Source organism: Atta colombica, unplaced genomic scaffold, assembly GCF_001594045.1.
Source record: "Atta colombica isolate Treedump-2 unplaced genomic scaffold, Acol1.0 scaffold78, whole genome shotgun sequence".
Taxonomy (NCBI): Eukaryota; Metazoa; Arthropoda; class Insecta; order Hymenoptera; family Formicidae; genus Atta; species Atta colombica.
Window position 1 is genome coordinate 988070 of NW_017259570.1, and position 19223 is coordinate 1007292.

Here is a 19223-nt window from a genome sequence, read left to right on the forward strand (position 1 = left end):
TAGACGTGAATTGAACTAAGAAACTATATCTTTTATGATTATTTCTTATTCACATTGATACAATGCTCTTAACCAGAGATTGGTCTAAAATCTGTAATTTCGTAAGTGAAAAAGAACAGAAGATATTAAACAAATGTGACAAAATTAACATTCTTTTGACCCAGAGAAAAGTATGTTTAAATTTAAAAAATCGTTTTTCATTGATTTGTTTAAGTTGAAGTAAAAATACCTTTGAAGAAAATAAAAATTTATTTTTTAGAAAAAAGAACAGAAAATACAGTGGAAAATTTATGTTAAATTTAATACATTTCACATGCTCCAAACGGTTCACTCAAATTTTTATTAATTTAACGAGATAAATATTAAAATTTAATAATAAAAAAAGTTATTAGAGGTGGCTCAACATAAATCATACACACATAACATGACTATATGCTCCTTCTCATTTATGTTAAATGTAAGCGCTTGCAGTCACCACACATTAAATGAATATTATAACTATTAGTTGGAAAGTAATATAAAAAACGTAATAGTATCATAATTTATAAGCAAATTTGGAAGTATATTTTTTCAGTAAAATTAACATTTTATTAATATGTTAAATTAACATATTTAAATTAACCTATTTTATTCATTTATTTAAAACTTATATTTTAAGACACATTATTTTTATTATTAATCCACTTACTCATAAATTGTTACTTTGACACTAAGAAATGTTAAATATTAATTACCACAAAATATTTAAATAATATAATCACATGTAAATTTACATTCAAATTTATTAAAAATTTAACACAAACTTTAACAATGATTTGAGTGGACCGTTTCCAAAAATATAAAATTTTTTACTATGTTTACAACAAAAAATTCTGAAATAAAGATGCGAACGAAAAAGACTACTTACTTTTTTCATGGTGAAAAGTTGACGCGTGATTGAGTTGTAGGTAGGCGAGGACGAATTGATCTTTGTACCACGCTTTTTTATTACGTTTACAAACACCGCGCGAATAAAATATAAATCTATGCTTGAAATGCGAGAGCGAGGTCGACAAGATAATTACACGAGGTCCATATTTCAATAAAAGAACTCGAGGCTCAATAAAGAAATCAAAAAGGTGCTTCTCCCATTCCTAAAGGTCATGGCACACAAAAAAACTTAAGGTAGTAAGACGTAAACAGTAAGGAAATCAACATGTTGGATTGGCTACTATTTACGTTATGGCTTTATGGACTGTCGTGATTGGTCGATTCGCTTACTGCTTATGTTTTAATGTTTAAGTTTTTTTGTGTGCCAAGGCATTAAGGTTTTTCATTTGATGCTACGATGCTCATTTTCAGCTCAAAAAGTCACGTGATCAAAATTGACGCTTGATATTCGTCAAGCTGAAAGCCTAAAGCCATGTATACACATAAAAAACAAACACCGAACGAACAACGAACGCAAAATTTTGTATTATTATTTGTTACATAAAAGTTGCACATGTTTAATTGCTATGTGCAACGAACATCGAATGGTAATATTCGATGCAATTAAGAAAAAGAAGAAACTGTTCACAAATACAAACATAAATGTCCGAACATTCACGTTCGATGTTTGTTCGCTAGGTATATACACGGCTTAATATATATTCCTCACCCTGTTTGCCCATTTTTGCTGGACGAATTTTTCAAGTCTATTGGTCGGCTTTTTCAAACCTATTGATAAAGAAAGGCCTTGCCGACAATTAACACGTGTCATGCATGTGTTTGAGCGCTCACTTAAAGAAATTCAAAATGAAATTCAAAAGAAGTTAAGAAATGGAAATGTGTATGTCAGAAATGTCAAACAATTGGAAATCACCTCAACAGCCATATTCTCGAAAAATTTTACATATAAAATTATTAGGAAAATCTATGACATACATAACATGTACTGAAGTATTTTTGTGCATTTTCACATGCAATATTTTTCGAGAATACAATGGCTGCTTATATAAGTATTGCACAATAAGAAAACAGCAATAAGGAAACTTTCTTTTATAATAGAAGTGGAAAAAAGACTTTCTTTGTTGTAAATTCTTTGTTGAAAGGAGAAAATGTTAGATCCTACAAGCGGACATTTTCTTTGTTACAAAAGTCAACAGAAGAGGGAATTTAGACAACATTTTTTATATATTCGGTAGTAATTAAGGAGAGACTTTTTAAAGCACGATCTACATAAGACGCAGAACGCGGGTCGCAGATCGTAAAACTAAAAACTAACGTAACGTATTTTAATTATATTATAATATAATATTTATTATAATATATATTATAATATTTGTGGGACTTGTGGCGCGCAGAAAGTTGGGTGAATTTCAACTTTCGCGTCCTGCGTATCGCGGTCTGTGACCTATTATAATCTGAAATACATTTCACTTGCGATCTGCGTCTTATATAAATCGAGCTTAATGCTTCCAGCAAAAGCTGGACTACGCGAATCCTGAGGACACAAATTTTCTGTATCGCCACGTCTCACCAGGTGCGTTTTAGCGTCCTATAAGACGGAAAAATTTGCACAATGGATAACTATCGTTAAAGGACATACAGTCCCTTTCAAAAGTTAAAAAAGTGTTAATATTTACTTAAAAAAAAATATGACTATATATACATAAAACAGTTGTGTAACATATTTTTATTCAACAATACTTTTTGTAGTTTATTTATTGTATTTATTATTCCTATAAACATTTCAACTTAAAAAATAATAACTACCTCAATTTTTTAGGAAAAATTCTTTAAGCATTTGAAATGATTTATACATTGCAATCTACTGATATTTATTCTGTAAATAAACAAATAAGTCAATTTTTTCATATTTGTTTATTTATAGACTAATCAGTGAATTGCAATAAAACTTTGCATAAATCATCTTGAATACTTACAGAATTACTCCAAAAAATTAAGATTTTTGTTATCATTTTTTAAGCTAAAATATTACAACAATAAAAAATAATGAGAAATATATAGTAAATAAACTACAAAACGGTTGAATAAAAAGATTACACAATTATTTCACATGTGTGTAGTTTTCACATTTATTTTGTCTAGAAAATATAAATACCAACACATTTTCAAATCTTTACAGAGATTGTTCATGCGACATATTCAGAAAAATCTCGCATCGCCCGCACGTTGAACAAGCACGCGCGCGCGCACAGCACGTTACATTAATGAAGCGCGTTATAAAACAGCCGCTCCGCCGAGCGAGGGAAAATCGTTCACTCACCGGCACGGTGACGACGCATCTCGCGGCTGCGAATTGGAGTGAACTCGTACGGTCGGTCGATGTTTACCGCCGTATTATACATATACCACAACTGTCAGATACCGGTGGTCAAAGTCAAAATACACAGAATGTCGAAAACGTGGCTGCTACATCATCGTTATCACATCGTTTCGATTCAAAACGAAGGGGGGGAGCGTTTCTATTTTCTAGGATTCAAGATACGCGTTAAACGCGAAAATACTCCAATGCACGTGTGTCGTGAAACGACGAAAAGCCTTGTCAATCCCGCGTGTGACAGCGCGTGGCGCCAAGGCATACGCGCGCGAGTTTTCGCAAAGCGACGCGGCAGCGTGGACCTCGTGGCGTACAACTAAAGAAATACAAGACAACACTTACTGGCGCGTGAGATATTCGTTCAGTCTTCTTCTCTTGTTATTCTGTCCCGATGCTGCCGTCCCAGTGGCTATACCTTGTCTCTTGTCAGCACGTTATTCTCTTTGCCGCTATGACAGCTAGAAACGGCGCAAGCGTTAGCTCCGCTGACAGGCACGAAAGGCGTACCAAAACGCATCGAATAGTGACTATAAAAAAAATCCTATAGTGTATGTAACATAAACTATACTATAGAAGACATATGCCTGCGTTCAGCAGACATAAGTTGAGCGCTCGCTGCTATTGATGTATTTTTCCAGATCTAAAATGCTGATTGGATAATCTAAAAGAATACACCAATAAGGAACAAGAGATCATTCAACTGTTGAATTCGTTGAACGCAGCTATTGCGCACATCTAAAGCCGGAAACACAATGAAAAATAGATAATAGGAACAGGAAGTAACAAATTTCAATTTATCAGAAATCATAAGTCTGTTCGCCTTGATTAAACTTGCGATGCTTGTTTTCTTGTTTATCTTAGATATTCATAATCGAATCTTGAGGTTGATTGTGTTCAAATGAGGTGAAAATTATAAAATTATAAAAGTGAGCAAATTCACTAGAGTATTCATATTCAATTTAATTAATCAATAATTGATCAATACCTAATAATCTTTACTCACTTTTGTAATTTTCATCTCCTTTCAAAATTCACAATCGAAATCTCCCCTTACATTCAAGATCGTCTCAAGTACAATCTTAAGAAGTCACGAACCAATCAGAGGGCCATATTAGCGTCTTAAGACATTACTTAAGACAGTTTTGAAATCAAAACGGACTATGAATACCGATTTTAGAGCGGAATTTATAGACGTTACAAGATTCAAGATGGTCTTAAGCTAATGCAACCAATTAGAGAGCCATATTACCATCTTAAGGCCGATATTCATAGTTTTTATTTTAAGACTGTCTTAAGTAATATCTTAAGATAATACGACCCACTAGCCGGTTCATAATCGGATCTTATATTCAAGACTATCTTAAATACGGTTTTAAGAAGTCATGAACCAAGAGGACTACATTAGCGTCTTAAGACATTACTTAAAATAGTCTTGAAATAAGAATCGATACTATAAACCGGTCACTGATTGGCTTAATGCATGATCTATAATGGGCAGTAGTAAATGAAGGAATAGGCGTAGAAATCGACTAATCATAATTGAATGCCGGAAGGATAATCAACTATGATTGGTCGATTTCTACGCTTACTGTTTAATCCACTACTGTTACTGCCCATGTTGTAGACCACGCATAATGCAACAGTATCAGTAATGGATAAGGCTTGTAAGAGTAACAAATTGACCAATCACAGTTGAATGTGAGAAGAATAATCGACTGTGATTAGTCAATTTCTTAGGGGCTCCGCACAATAAAAGTAACAGGGAACAGAGAATAAAGAATAAGAATTTCAATTTATCAGAAATCATAAATACAGTATTGTAGAATACATAGTTTTTGATAGGTTGAAATTCTTATTCTCTCTGTTCTCTGTTCCTTTTATTATGCGAAGTCTCTTATTCTTACAAGCTTCATTGATTACTGCCATTGTAGACCACGCATAACTCATTCTACAATGGATAGTAGTAATGGATTAAGGAGTGGATTAAAGAGTAGACGTAGAAATCGACCGATCATAATTGAATGTGAGAAAAATAATCAACTATGATTGGTCAATTTCTACGCCTACTCTTTAATCCACTACTGCTACTATCTATTATAGACCATTATGGCCGCACATTGGATAAAGCATAATGCATAGTGCATAAGGGAATCAACCAAACGAAATTCTTCTTTCCCATAGAATGAGAGGAAAGGAAAGATTCTGATTAGTTATTCATGTGTTATGCAAAAGTCTGTATTGCGGTCTTTAGGGCCATTCCACACAACTTGCATAATCATTTGCATAAAGAAAATTATCCAATCACATTTCTGTCTTAAAGAAAACTAAAATATGATTGGATAATTTTCTTTATGTATGTTATGCGGCTATGCAAGTTGTGTGGAATGGTCCTTACTGTTACGGAAAGTATGTGCGACTAGCTTTAATATATCTCGATTGTTCAGAGCGATGCTTTTTTATGCCAGGTCTTTTGTTTTATGCAAAAATGTCCAAATAAGTCTAATTTCATTGATTTTTGAAATGCGGGGAATAGTCTGAATAATTGTCAAATTTTAATTAAATTATTTAATTGTTGCCAATAATTATGAGAAAAAATATGAATACTCGTATCAGTGGAACAAATATCATTTTGGTACCGTATCAAGAAAAGCATGTTATAAAGTTTGTATATAAACTATCTCTATATTTAATGTTTTATTAACAGGATGATCAAAATACAACTGATATGCTATCTCAAAAATTATGTTCAGATATCATGAATGGATGAAAAATCCTATTCTGCAATACTTGACAAGTTCGGAGCCGTTAACGCTGGAGGAAGAATTCAAGATGCAGAAACGTTGGTTGGAGGACGAGGATAGTAATTATCTAGGCTAGCAAAACTTTTTAGACGTAAATGCTTATTAATTTTTATATAATTCTTCATATAAATGAATAAATCAATAAATAATTTTAACATAGTTTATGTACTCTGATTTTTCAGGATAAAATGAGATTACTTATTGATTCATTTATCACAATAATTGTGTTGGAATGTTGCATTAAATGATTTCTATATCTTCTCTCTCTTTTTACATATTGCTTTATTTTTTGTACTCGATACTAGCCAGTAATGAAATGTTTACTTCTACTTTCACAAAGTATAATTTCTATACAAAATGTGATTTTAATTATGATTTTACAGAATGCACTTTTATTATATTGGACAAACATGTTTACCTGACAACTAAAAATGAAATAGGTATGTAGATTATAATTATATATCAAATTTTTTGAGTGTTGAAAGTTATAGTTTATGACACGTGCACTATATATTCTTAATAGTGAATTTTGGAGCAGTCTATCTTTTATATAGCCTATTGTATCTCAAATATTCCAGATATCATTTTATCTATTATTTAATTTGGTGAACAAGAATAAAATGAAGGAGCCTTTATATGAGAATTATATGAATGCATCCCTAGAATTTCTATAATAGTAACTATTGATTGCTTTGCATTTGGTGACACAAGACAAATGTCATCTTTATTATTCTTTGAATATCAAGAAAGATGGATTTATATCATTGTGTCATTAAATGAAAAGCCTATTGTCACTGTTGTAAGAACCCTATATGTACCCACACCTGTAATATCTAACTTCTTCAACTGATTCATTTCAGATGCCATGGTGGGAGATACAAATTTATTTCTGCACGACTCACAGGGACTGTGCGTCGCTGAAATAGAAATTATGATAGCAGAGGAAGTTAATCGAAGCAAAAGAAGAGGCTGGGAATCTATTATATTAATGTTACTCTATGGTAATTCGGCTGTGATAACAATTATTGAGTTTAACATTCTTATAATTTATATCTACTTTTGTAACAGGCGCTGAGACGCTAAATGTTAACAAATTCTGCGCCAAAATCAAATTAGACAATGCGGTGAGCATAAGAATGTTTGAGAAACTTGGTTTCCGAGAGGTAGGTTAAGAGACATGATTTTTTTATCACATATTTAGCATTAAATCATTATATCTAAAATTTCTTCGAAATCTTAATTTAATGTAGTTATCTATTTATTTAAACTTAAAATTAGACTATAAATTGTTTTATAGGCATGTATAGAATATTAGCTATTTTTAACAGAAACTGTAATTAAATATCTAATGATAAAATTATAATTTAGGAGGAAAGAAGTGAAGTTTTTCGAGAAGTTACCCTAGAGAAGAAAACATCTTCTAATTGGACGAGTTGGTTGCATTCTGAATTACAATCTGTTATCATATCTAATTAACTATTATATTGTTATTAAAGCAAATTTAATATAATTTATGTATTTGTAATTGTATGACTATATAAAAAATGTATAGAATTATATTTTTTTAAATATAATATAAGAATTCAATGCATACACACGTTCACTTACAACAAGGATTTGAGAGATAAGTGAGAAAGAGAGCATGTTGATGCGATACAATTGATATACTTGAGTCATGATTGAACGTAATTGAGTCTAAATGGATAGTACGGCTTTTGCACTCGGTATCAGCGTCAGTATCCATTTAATTCCTTATTCAGCGCTAGTAAAACTGTAACAGTAATGTCTTGCTTATTTGATAACGTATCTTGAAACGTGAATATCTTGAAGCAAGTGATAAGACATAAGAGTGACTGTAGCAGAGTAAGACAAAATATGTCATTGACGAAAGCTCTTCGAGTTGTAAGCAGTATTATGCAGAAAAGACCCTTGTTATTTAATTCAATGGTGTATGGTTTCTTCTATACGAGCGCCGAGTTCATTCGACAGAGTTTCACTAAGATGTCAAAGGTGCAATTTCCGATTCGAATTCTTTTGTATACGATAAATTCTTTTATATCATTCATGCTAACGAGTAGATTGTGCTCTTGTAGCCGATACAGCCTATTACCGTAAATCCTGAAATTTCTTCTAACATCAAAGGATCGGTATTAATCCAAATACAAAAACTTTGCGAAGCGTTAGATCTCGTAGATAAAAATCCTAATTCTGTAACTTACAACTGGCCGCAATTGAAAAGATATGCGATTTTCGGTTGCCTCTTAGCTGGACCAATGCTACACGGATGGTATTTCGATAATGTTCATTAAGTAGTGTAAAGTGCTTATACAATTTTCGTAATAAATTTGCAAATTAATTCTTAAATATTAACGACAGGTACAAATGGCTGGATACGTTTTATAGTGGAAAATCTACCAAGATCGTATTAAAGAAACTTTTTGTAGACCAATTTATCTTAACACCACCGTTAATTATCTTGTTCTTTATCAGTTCGTATCTTTGAGCGCTTTATGTGAAGTTGTTTAATTTATTCGCGATAAAATAATAAGTCTGATTCATAAATCTTACAGGTATGAGTTTAATGGAAGCTAAGTCAGATCTTCTTCAAGAATGCAAAATTAAATTTGTGCACACTTTCCAGGTTTGTCTTCCAATTCGCGCGAAAATTCTACATTACGGGAATTACATATATTTTTGTTTTCCAGACTTCATGCGGATATTGGTTGCCAGTGCAATTTGTGAATTTTCTATTAATTCCGCCATCTTTTCGAGTGACATATGTCAGTATTGCTGCTTTCTGTTGGGTCAATATTCTATGTTATTTGAAAAATTTACCTGTTTCTGAACAGGAGCAGAAAATAAAGTACTGAAATCTTTCACACAAATACATATCACAAATAATACTTTTTTACTCTACAATCTAGCAATCATCATTGTTTTTACTGTCAATGAAACATTCCAAGAAATATCACAATATTTAATGCATAATCAGCACACATGTAGACAATTCATTATTTATTCATTTCCGAATATAGTTTTATTTATAGGAATAGCATAGGACAGAGTTATTCTTTATACTTTTGAAGAATGAAAATGAAGAATGATAGGCCCTCATAATTTATTTTTTATGTACAGATTGTGTATCACTATCACTTGTGGCCTAAATTATAATGATAATCTAAATAAACCAACTGATACTAGATTAATAAAAAAAGGAGGAAAGAAAATACTGCGAATCAGTGATTTTTAAAATAATGTCCTAAGCTAGATTTGCTGTTCAGTAGATTGTTCTGTAATAGATTAGATCAAACTTCTGGAAGAGAATTTTTTTTCAGTGCTCCGAACATTACATTGTCAGAGACAAGTATCACACACAATATTATTGCTAAGTAAAAATTCCTTGTAATATTGTTACGATACTGCCTGCCTACGCGTTTCGATGGTAAGCGACATAAGCTTTATTTTCAACGCAAGTGTTATCGAGAAGGTAATTGGTGCTTGCAGTTTGTCCACGTTGATCAACATCTTCGAGCAGTCTTATGCGTATGTCTCTATGCAACTACCGTGCGCAAGATAAATATGTGACTCAACAGTAACAAGACGAGTAAATAATTCGAAGCTATACGTGCTATTTCGCATGTGTGCTGAGTCATATATTTATTTATTTCGATACGATTCGATTACCGGCATATAATTAAGAAAGACGTCTAAGAGGAATCCAGCCCTATCTCGTGGACGAAAATATATTCATTGTTCCGCTTGTTGTGCGCTTTCTTACGAGTCTCGCCGCTACTGTAAATAAAAACCAACGTATACATACATATTTTCTCGAATTAAATCTGACATACGTTTCGGTTACCGGCTTACCGGTCGCGTCCTGTGGCGTTAGTGGTTTATCTATTACTTTTTGGATCACGCTAATCCATTGCGATCTGTCGTCATCGCTTTGCGCAGAGAGCAAGTAAGTTCTATCAGGTGTTTCAAGAGTAAACGAAAACCCTTGATCTCTAGCACCCTGTGGTACGCCCGTTTTTATCGCAAAGCCTTCGGAACTATGACCCAAAAAGATTTCACCTTTCGGATGTGCGTCCTTAAAAGATAGAAGAAGATAACAATATAGACTGTTAAATAACACAAGCAGTTTTTAAGTAAAAGTTAGGATATACCATAGGATCGTCATGATACATGAGTTTTCTACCATCTAAGGTAAACCATCTTTTTTTATAAGCGTCTGTATGTCTTGGTCCAGTTTTCCATAGAAAGCCTTCGCGTGGAAAATCCCTCGTAAGTTGCGACAGTAACTCATTCTCATTTGCACCTGGATACGCTACTTGTAAGCGGTGTAATTTCGCACACCTGATGGCAAGGTACCAATTCGTGATTACTTCCGGATCTTCGTGATACACGTAGATATGTCTCGTCGTGCCATCTTTCATAAAGGACAGTTGAAGACTATTCTGATTGCCAATTTTAGGTGGTGCAAATGCAACATTTAATTCTGATATCCTTAAAACTGCTTTGGGTTCCTTAAAGTAAGTGAGATATTAAATATTTGCATTTCTAGACTTGCATTGCATCTTTTTAAATTACCTTATTTTCTTTAACATGATACTTGAGTGTATCCTCCGCTTCGCGAAGTACAAATTTACGAGGATGGTAACGTGAATCTTCCTTTCCACGTTTCATTAAAAATCCTTCCATAAATCCTGATACATAATGATTTTGTCTTTCAGGATGACAAAATTCTTCCCTCTCATATTTTGCTCTTATCCACTGTTCAACTAAAACTCTAATAAATTTTGTAAATTAATCTCTGATGATATTCAAATACTTTATATAATATCCAATAAAAATACTACTATTCAAAATAATCTATATATAACTGCTAGTTGATAACTGTATTATGAATAAATGTGTCATAAAATGATAACGAAAACAGGAAAACCACACAAATCCTTGATAATTCATTGTGGGATACCTAGATTTATAAATTAGTTTCTAACAATTCAAATGCTTTTGTATAATATCTAATAAAAATACTATTTAAAAGATAATCTGTGTAAAAGCTAGAAGTGATAACTGTGTCATGAATAATGTATCATAAAGTGATGACTAAAACAGGAAAATCACACAAACGTTCAATAACTCACTGTGGAGTATCTGGATTTGGTCTGCGGTAGCACGAGGGCACACGTTCTTCGTAGCGCATTCTTGCTTTGTTATTACCTACTTCACGTATCCTACTCACTTGAGAATCTTCCCATCTATCTAATTTTAAGTGCTTCACTTTCGAAATATGTGCTCCCATAGATCTGTGTACACCGGCACACCTTGTGCAAACAAATATACCTATATTGTAAGATGCCCATTCTGGATCTAAAATATAAAATGACACTACAGTCAATAACATATAGCGAAATGAATGAAAGATATCGTATCCCTAGTAAAAGAAATTTCAATGAGTTTGAGAAAGTGGGAGGATTTTACATTACTACTATTAACAATACTATTATTAACAATACTCGATATTATCAAATCTGATGGTCATTGAAGCTCATGACACCGCACAATATTAAATATCAGGTATCACGAGTAGTGACCAATCTCAAGCGACTTTACGTTATATTATCGTAAAATTTAATGTCGCTGTAAAAACAAATGTCTAAACACCGCCTGATGAACATCAAGAGGTTAAGACGTACGTTGCGGCCGTACGAGTCTTGCTCGCTAATGACGATTTAAGGTAAAGGAGATCTTTGAAGAAACACACTTACTCTTGGCCCCGCAATCCGCGCATACATTGTTTCCAGACTTTTTCAGAAGTTCCGCTAGCAACTTCTCGTTCGCGTCCGCCATTTTAAAACATTGGCAAACGGGATGAATGGGAACGGCGAGATTCACAATTCATATGCGATGACAGGAGAACCCGTGTTTACATACGTCATACGTATATAAGCGTACATAAGACGGGAGTAAAGACCCTCTAATCAGAGTATTCAAAGTCAAGACACGAAACAGCCACTTTTAATTGGTCCGCCATTTACAACGCAGCCTTGAAAGTCAATCGTGTATTTTGAAATGAGGTGAAAATTGTGAGCGAATTTAATTGAATGAAATATTTATAATTTCATTAGTCAACATCTGGTGGACCTGCTGAAACGGCTAGTTGGAACAGCTCGTGAAAATGTACCTTAAGGAATAACGTGTGAACCAATCATTCTCCAGCATTGAAGCTGTTGAAGTCGTTATGGTGTAGCCACAATAGAAGGAATAAGGAATTAGGAATAAGGAATAAAGATACCAGATAAACTTACCGTATATTCAGAAACCGTATATTCCAGTACATCCGATTTCTGATAGGTTGAAATTTTTATTCTTTATTCCCAATTCCTTATTCCTTCTATTGTGGCTGCACTTTAGTCACCGACGAGTTTATTATTAAAGATGGTCGACGCTTATGAAAGTCGCAAGTCTGTTAAAATTTAAGTGATTAATACCCATTTCCATCAACGTAGATTAACTTTAATCTCTGTTCTTCATCTTTTTCTAATCTTTAGAACTAGAAAAAGACAAAGAGTAAGACCAGAATCAGATTACGCATTGAAAAATGAGATTGAGATTGAAATTTGACCAATCAGAACAAAAGGAGCCAAAACTTCTTTGTCCTCATTGGTGAAATTTCAATTTTTAATCTTTAATCTCAATCTTCAATGCATAATCTGATTCCGTCCTAAATTGTACCATGATTAAAATTAATTTACATTAAAATTAATCTACATTGGTGGAAACGGACATAAGAATAAGAAATAATACTAATTTCATGATTAATTATTTCATGATTAATTATTAGTTTCGTAGACATGTACATATAAGCCTGTTCTTTTGGCTAAACTTTTACACTAGTTCATCTTTCCTCCTTTTCTAGGAGAAAAGAAAAGAAAGAAAGATGAACTGGTGCAAAAATTCACATAGCCAAAAAAAAATAGGCCTTATGTTTAAAATTTAATTAATAATACTTGATTTTTATTTAAAACTGTGATTTTAATGTTATCATTCGAGTTTGATTATCAATAAAAATAATAACTGCAGAGAAAATTGTAATTTTTCTGTAATATATAGAATATTATAGCTTTACAAGTATGCATATTTATTTATGGAACATTTACGTAATAAAAAAAATCATGAATTTAATAATGTATGAGATGTATGAATTTAATAAATGCCAAATATTTATATTAATAATAACAAATTTATATCAATTGTCGATAATGTTAGCATCCAATTATTTCCGCGCCCTTTTTATACCGTCGAAAATTTACTCAGAGTTGATGATCTTTAATAGTGTCTTGTTGATGGCTAAATAATGAAGAAGTTTAGCATAGCGTTTTGTTTGAACTGTGCAAAAACCACTAGCAGGAATTAGTATTGTTGTAACGCACGAAATCTGTTGTTTTAATTTGTTTTTTAGAGTACTTACTCAACTTAGATCTGCTTGAAATATGTACTTGGGCCTGTTTAGATTTTGAACTGTTTGGAGTTAGTCTGTGCCTTAATCTGTCATTTCACTAATTTATAAACAGAGACAACCGATATAAACTTTAACTTTTTTTACATGTAAGTCGATAATTTCAATACTCTGAATAAGAGATTTTATTAGAAGACGTATATAAAAAATATCTGCCAGTATTGTGCAACAAATAATATGATGCTTTGTTTATATTTTTTACATTTAGGATTTATTAGTTCTTTTCGAATTGAACATTATAAAATTCGGCATGATGGAAATATTTGCAACTTTTTTCTTCATAATTTTATCGCCAGGTAATATTTTTTGGCATATGACACATATAGCATCTGCTGCAAGTACCATATAAGCAAAGCGTCACTACCAGACCAATCAAATATATCGTTTTTCAAGTGCGTTGTTTACTGTACATGTCTATAATGAGTATCATATTGATATGTTATTTGACTCAAAAGGATTTAATTTATTTAAGGTTTTCAAAATCTGACCAATTATTGAAAGGATGGTTCATACTTGATACAGAAGAGAAAATTACCAGAGCGTCGTAAATATGTTCAAGCCACTTCAAGGAAAATTACTTTAGATATAGTATAGTCGGCAAACATTATTTAAAGCCAGATGCAATATCATCCCTTTGTTTAAACAAGACAAGCAGAGACATAGTCTCAGATAATCAAACAATCAAATAAATAACAAGGAAAACCAGCTAATAAACACTATGATTGAATAGAATATCCTTAAGAATAAAGCTTTAGATATTGTAGAATCTTGTATAGGAGCTAAAAGAGATGACAAACTATCTGAAAGAAGAAAAGAAGATAAGAAATACTAGACTCTTATTGCTGAAGAGTTAAAATGAATATTACTAGTAGAGTTAATATTATGTTTAAAAACAATGAAAAATATTAAATAAAAAATAATTAATTTTTGTAGAATATTATTCGCTCCAGCAGACTTGAGTCAGAGAAAAAATAGGGAATATCTATATGATGTCTAATGGGAAGAGATATCTACGTCATCAGTACAAGCTAAAATTTATTAGGAAGTAGTAATCAAGATCATCAAGCAACAAAAGGTGATTCTGAAAACTTTGCGACAAAAAATCAGGAGATTAGAAAAGCGAATTGCCACAGAAAAATGAATTTTAAAATTCTCTGACTTTTCCAGGTGAAAATGAAAAATTTTCCATGAGTAATATAAAATATATAAATTTTTACATTTAGACTCAAGGATTGTAGGAAAGCTATATTATTAAAAACAACGGGAAAAAAGCTTAGTAGCATAGTACAATTTGGGTGCAAATTCAAGCCAGTAAAAAATAAATTAGTTTTGAAAGAAAGAAGTTCTATAAATAAAAAAGAGGGATCAAATAAAATATACTGAATAAAATATAAATTTTAATTATTTTATTAAAATCATTTAAAGTGCACAAATTTTAAATTTTAAATTTTATTTGACTATAAACATTAGATATAATATTAAAAAAATTATAACAATTATTTAGAAAATAGGAGCAATTTCAGAGAAATTGCTCCTATTAATAAATTGTGAACAAATTTCGAAATTATAGACTTTTACATTTTCCCCTGATTTTTCCTGGTTTTCCCGGTTTTCCAGATCTGTGGCAACTCTGAAATATTACATTTGCAGACTTTGGTCTGCAAGAAATAAAGCGATTGCAGATAGCGATACAAATCAATAAGTATTACATATAGCATTTTCGATAATAGATTTTCGTAACAGATTTAAACAGATCTGGGTTGAATTAATGGTGTTGCATGCTGTGCTATTGTTAAAATATATGTAACATTAATCAATAATAGATAGAATCAGAAAGAAACCTGAGAGAGGACATGATCAAAATTTGTAATCGCAAAATGCTGCTGCGTACTACCGTTCTCTGAAGAAGTGGATGTTAACTACACCACAATATCCACCTTTTTGCTCCTGATAGAAAATAGACAATTGAAATCGCTAAAATTTATTAAATTAATAAAGATTTCAATTTCAGCGATTTATTCTCTCTGGTAGAACATGACACATTATTAATCCAATCCACCTTGATTCAAATCTGCTATGATCGAAAACGCTAAAAATTTGGTAAATAATTGTACAAGTGACAAAATTTTTAATGTATGGATACAATGTAATTATACATTTTATGTAATTAAACTTTAATTATGATGTTACATATTTATATAATTACTACATTTATATAAAAAATTATATATTTATATAAAATTAAGCTTTAGTTGTGATATTATATATGCTGTGATTGAATAAATTATTAATATATTTCAAATTTTATCGAAAAAAATATCAATTTTTCTATATTACCAAACGTTAAATTCTAAAATTACTAAATCTTCTTTACACAGACATTTTATATAATATGTTCATTAAAATGTATAATTGCTTAATTACATTTATTTATGGTAAACAAAATAGGATCAGAATTACGTCCCCATGATAAACATGGTAACAATCATTATAAATCTTGCTATTCGGTTATCGTCATTTCCTACTAGATCGACTGAATATATATTTTCGTTTCTTTATATATAGACATATGAATCAAGAAGCACTTTCGAGAAAAGCATTTATTATTTCATAAACATACAATAATGCTGAATAAATGTGTGAAAATAACTATTTCGAAAATAAAAAAAGAAAATGGTTGTATTATTTACTTGAAATTATAACATTTTTTGTTATATTTGTAATAAAATATTTATAATAAATACGTTATAATATATAACGTTTTATATATATATAAAACATACTTTATATATACTTTTGTTATACAATACTTATATATATATATTATATATAATATAAAATCATCATATAATATATATTTGAGTTATTCGGGTTTGTTATAAGGCATTCGGGTTTGTTGCCATTTTTTACGTGCCTTCCTTTTCTCATTTATTTAAGTTGCGTATTTCTATTTGGTAAGTAATATTTTTATTATATGTTTTTTTCCTAATTGGTGGGGGCATATTGTTCCATGCAACTTGTGATATTTTCGATAAATATATCGACTTCCTCTTCTAATTGATTGGGAGTTCGAATCGGAATATTCAAGTTGGTGCAATCCAGATCTCTCCTAAATTCTTCCCAATTAGATTCTCACTTATTGTTAGGATTAGAACCACGGTTGCCAGGTCTCCAGATTTCGACTGGAGACTCCAATTTTCGAGACTATTTTCCGATTCTCCAACAGAAAAATTTCTAGTTTTTCGCTCGCATGTAGTATTTATTAATTGCACTATCCAGTGCAATATCCGATGTTACACAATATCTTACCTTTATATCACTTAGAAACAGTTTGAATATATAATATATATTTAAAAATATATCTTTTATATAAATGTTTATAATCCAGAATAATGTAATTAATTATAAATGAATACGTAATTTAATGTTATAGATAGATAAAAATATATTATAATTATCGCATTTTATATTTTAACTTCTTTTTACTTTTGGAATTAAGTAGTTTATTTTATTTCAAATGTTTAAAAAAAAAACTCAATATTTTATTATTACTACGTTCTGCTTCTGTTCTATTTAGCTTCGATTAAAAACTGTACCACTATAAGTTCGAAAATGTTTGTTGACGATCTATCGATGACAAAGTGCGTAGGACATGCTTTGAAATAGACAGCGCAAACACCGACCGACTTGTGATTAATGTTTTTGCAGACGGCCGTTGTCGAGAACGAGCCCATAGGGAACTCTCACTGTTTTGTAGCTAACCATTTGCCATTCATCCCTCTGGACATTACGGATTGTTGGACGCGATCGCTAGCATCTTCAAACGATTTGGAGAATGCGTGTTTCTCTTTCAATGCGAAATTTATTGAAGACCAGAAAAATTTTGTTTTTAAACTGTATTCGATTTAATTTAAATGAAAATATAAATAATCATGCTATGAAACTTCAAAAATTAAAAATCCCTTCTTGCGATTTATATTTAGATAATAATTGTGAAGTGCTCAATATCGAAAATTTGACGAGGGAGAGAGAGAGAAAGAGAGAGAGAGAGAGAGAGAGAGAGAGAGAGAGAGAGAGAGAGAGAAATAAAGATTTACAGCATTTATATTGACAATTATTAAATAAATAAATAAATAATTCTAAAATAAACAAATAAATAATAAAATAAAAATAAGTTTGTCTTTAAAATAATTTTCTTTAAAGAAATTTGACTTCAATCTTGTTGAAGAATCTGTTATTAAGATTAGGTCTGAGAGACACTCTGAGAGACTATCGCGCCGTTGCGACAATAGGGAAATCGGAAACTTTCGTTCGCATCCTCGAATTCAGGATGCTAATTGGTGGGTGGTTAACCCGTAGCCACCGGCAAGTTTTCCGAGATTTATGAGCAACGCGGGCGTTGCGGCTAAAGGCGTGAATAAGCTCGAGTCATGACCAGAGAAGGGCAACACAAGATTTTGAATTAAATGTCAACCGCACGATGAGACATGAAACTAACGTGCTTTCGCTACGATGTCTGGCAATAACGGCGCTTTCACAACTTCGTGCATTATTTCCACCTGGTAATAAGTTAACAACGGATGTTTCACGACCTTGAACGACAAATCAGTCGGTTATAAACGAGATCCATGTATCCGGTAATTTTAGGTCCATAAATCCGTCACAAATAACGATTGATGAGTCAGTAGATTCGAAAATGTGGAAACTACGAGAGAATGTAAAAATACGAGAATATAAAAAAATATTGCTAAAAAAATATAGAGAGAAATTCTGACAGTCGCAAATTTGAGAAATTTCAAGAGAAATCCGCGAATATAAGTATTTAAAAATCTAAAGATTACAGTTATGCAGAAAAATAAAAAGAAAAGCAACAATTTCATTTAAATAATAATAAATGATTTATTAAGACCATATATGTGAAATTGTATACACAACAAGACTTTAAACTATACGAAGCTGAATCTTAGATGCTTTAAATAAATTCTATGTGAATTTGTATACTAAAGAAGGGAAACTCAAATAAATAGCTAAACATTCATCAATTTTCAAGAATTAATGAAAGAATGTATTGAAATGCCGTTCGGAAATAGTTGTTTCGAAAAACGCATAATTTATCGATCGAGAGAAAAATATTATTTTTTTGGAAACTTACAGCTGTTTTATACTAATCTGCAGTGCCAGGCCCGTATATATCCAATCTCCTTCTTCCTCAAAATATAATAATAAAGCCTGTTGCTCTTTTCAAGCAACTACAAAAGAACTGAATCAGAAGGACGATCCGTATTTATATCTGTGGGTACTGCTCGACACTGCCACTAATAGCTGTATAGCTGCCTTAAATTTGCAAATTCAATTCTACTTTGACATTTTGTTCTATATGTTATATACTATTGATTTATGAAAAAAATTTCTATTTTTTTCAACCTTCAACATGAATTTCCCCTCTAAATATGTAATTATTCAGTGTGTAATTCAAATAACTATATATTTAGTACATAAATTCACATAGAAATTATTTGAAGTATCTAAAATCCATCGACTTAAACTATTAAACTCTTGTTGTAAAATTAAATAAGAAAAGGACATCTAGGAG

General features: G+C 31.4%; 3 protein-coding genes and 1 pseudogene across 3 annotated transcripts in view; 2 read left to right on the forward strand and 2 right to left on the reverse strand.

The window, feature by feature from the left end:
• Positions 1-3680, reverse strand: part of LOC108692694 (homeobox protein Mohawk-like) — a 50430-nt gene extending 46750 nt beyond the window's left edge. Inside the window, exon 1 of the mRNA XM_018201078.1 lies at positions 3647-3680. Coding sequence (XP_018056567.1) covers position 3647 — 1 coding nt within the window. The 5' untranslated portion in view covers positions 3648-3680. The remainder of the gene's footprint in view (positions 1-3646) is intronic.
• A 2206-nt stretch (positions 3681-5886) lies between these two features.
• Positions 5887-9062, forward strand: LOC108692695 (N-acetyltransferase 9-like protein). The gene is made up of 10 exons (XM_018201081.1): positions 5887-5965; positions 6055-6164; positions 6489-6545; positions 6966-7106; positions 7174-7268; positions 8026-8115; positions 8199-8392; positions 8482-8594; positions 8676-8746; positions 8811-9062. Exons 1-10 carry the CDS (start codon positions 5889-5891, stop codon positions 8973-8975), a joined length of 1113 nt encoding a protein of 370 aa, XP_018056570.1. The 5' UTR covers positions 5887-5888; the 3' UTR covers positions 8976-9062.
• A 206-nt stretch (positions 9063-9268) lies between these two features.
• LOC108692625 (arf-GAP with dual PH domain-containing protein 1-like) lies at positions 9269-11993 on the reverse strand. The gene is made up of 6 exons (XM_018200965.1): positions 11880-11993; positions 11256-11481; positions 10696-10894; positions 10272-10631; positions 9973-10195; positions 9269-9897 (listed from the first exon to the last, which is right to left on the reverse strand). The coding sequence occupies exons 1-6, from the start codon at positions 11959-11961 to the stop codon at positions 9830-9832; spliced, it is 1158 nt and encodes a 385-aa protein (XP_018056454.1). The 5' UTR covers positions 11962-11993; the 3' UTR covers positions 9269-9829.
• Positions 11994-13476: 1483 nt separating this feature from the next.
• LOC108692584 lies at positions 13477-14984 on the forward strand (annotated as a pseudogene).
• The last annotated feature ends 4239 nt before the right edge of the window (positions 14985-19223 follow it).

Coding starts and splice junctions, on each gene's coding strand:
- LOC108692695 (XM_018201081.1), top strand. CDS start 5,889: ATGAGAAAAAATATGAATACTCGTATCAGTGGAACAAATATCATTTTG. Junction 5,966..6,054: donor CAAGAAAAGCATGTTATAAA/GTTTGTATATAA, acceptor AATTATGTTCAG/ATATCATGAATGGATGAAAA. Junction 8,116..8,198: donor GTTTCACTAAGATGTCAAAG/GTGCAATTTCCG, acceptor GTGCTCTTGTAG/CCGATACAGCCTATTACCGT.
- LOC108692625 (XM_018200965.1), bottom strand. CDS start 11,961: ATGGCGGACGCGAACGAGAAGTTGCTAGCGGAACTTCTGAAAAAGTCT. Junction 11,482..11,879: donor CGCGGATTGCGGGGCCAAGA/GTAAGTGTGTTT, acceptor TTTATATTTTAG/ATCCAGAATGGGCATCTTAC. Junction 9,898..9,972: donor AACGCCACAGGACGCGACCG/GTAAGCCGGTAA, acceptor TTTTATTTACAG/TAGCGGCGAGACTCGTAAGA.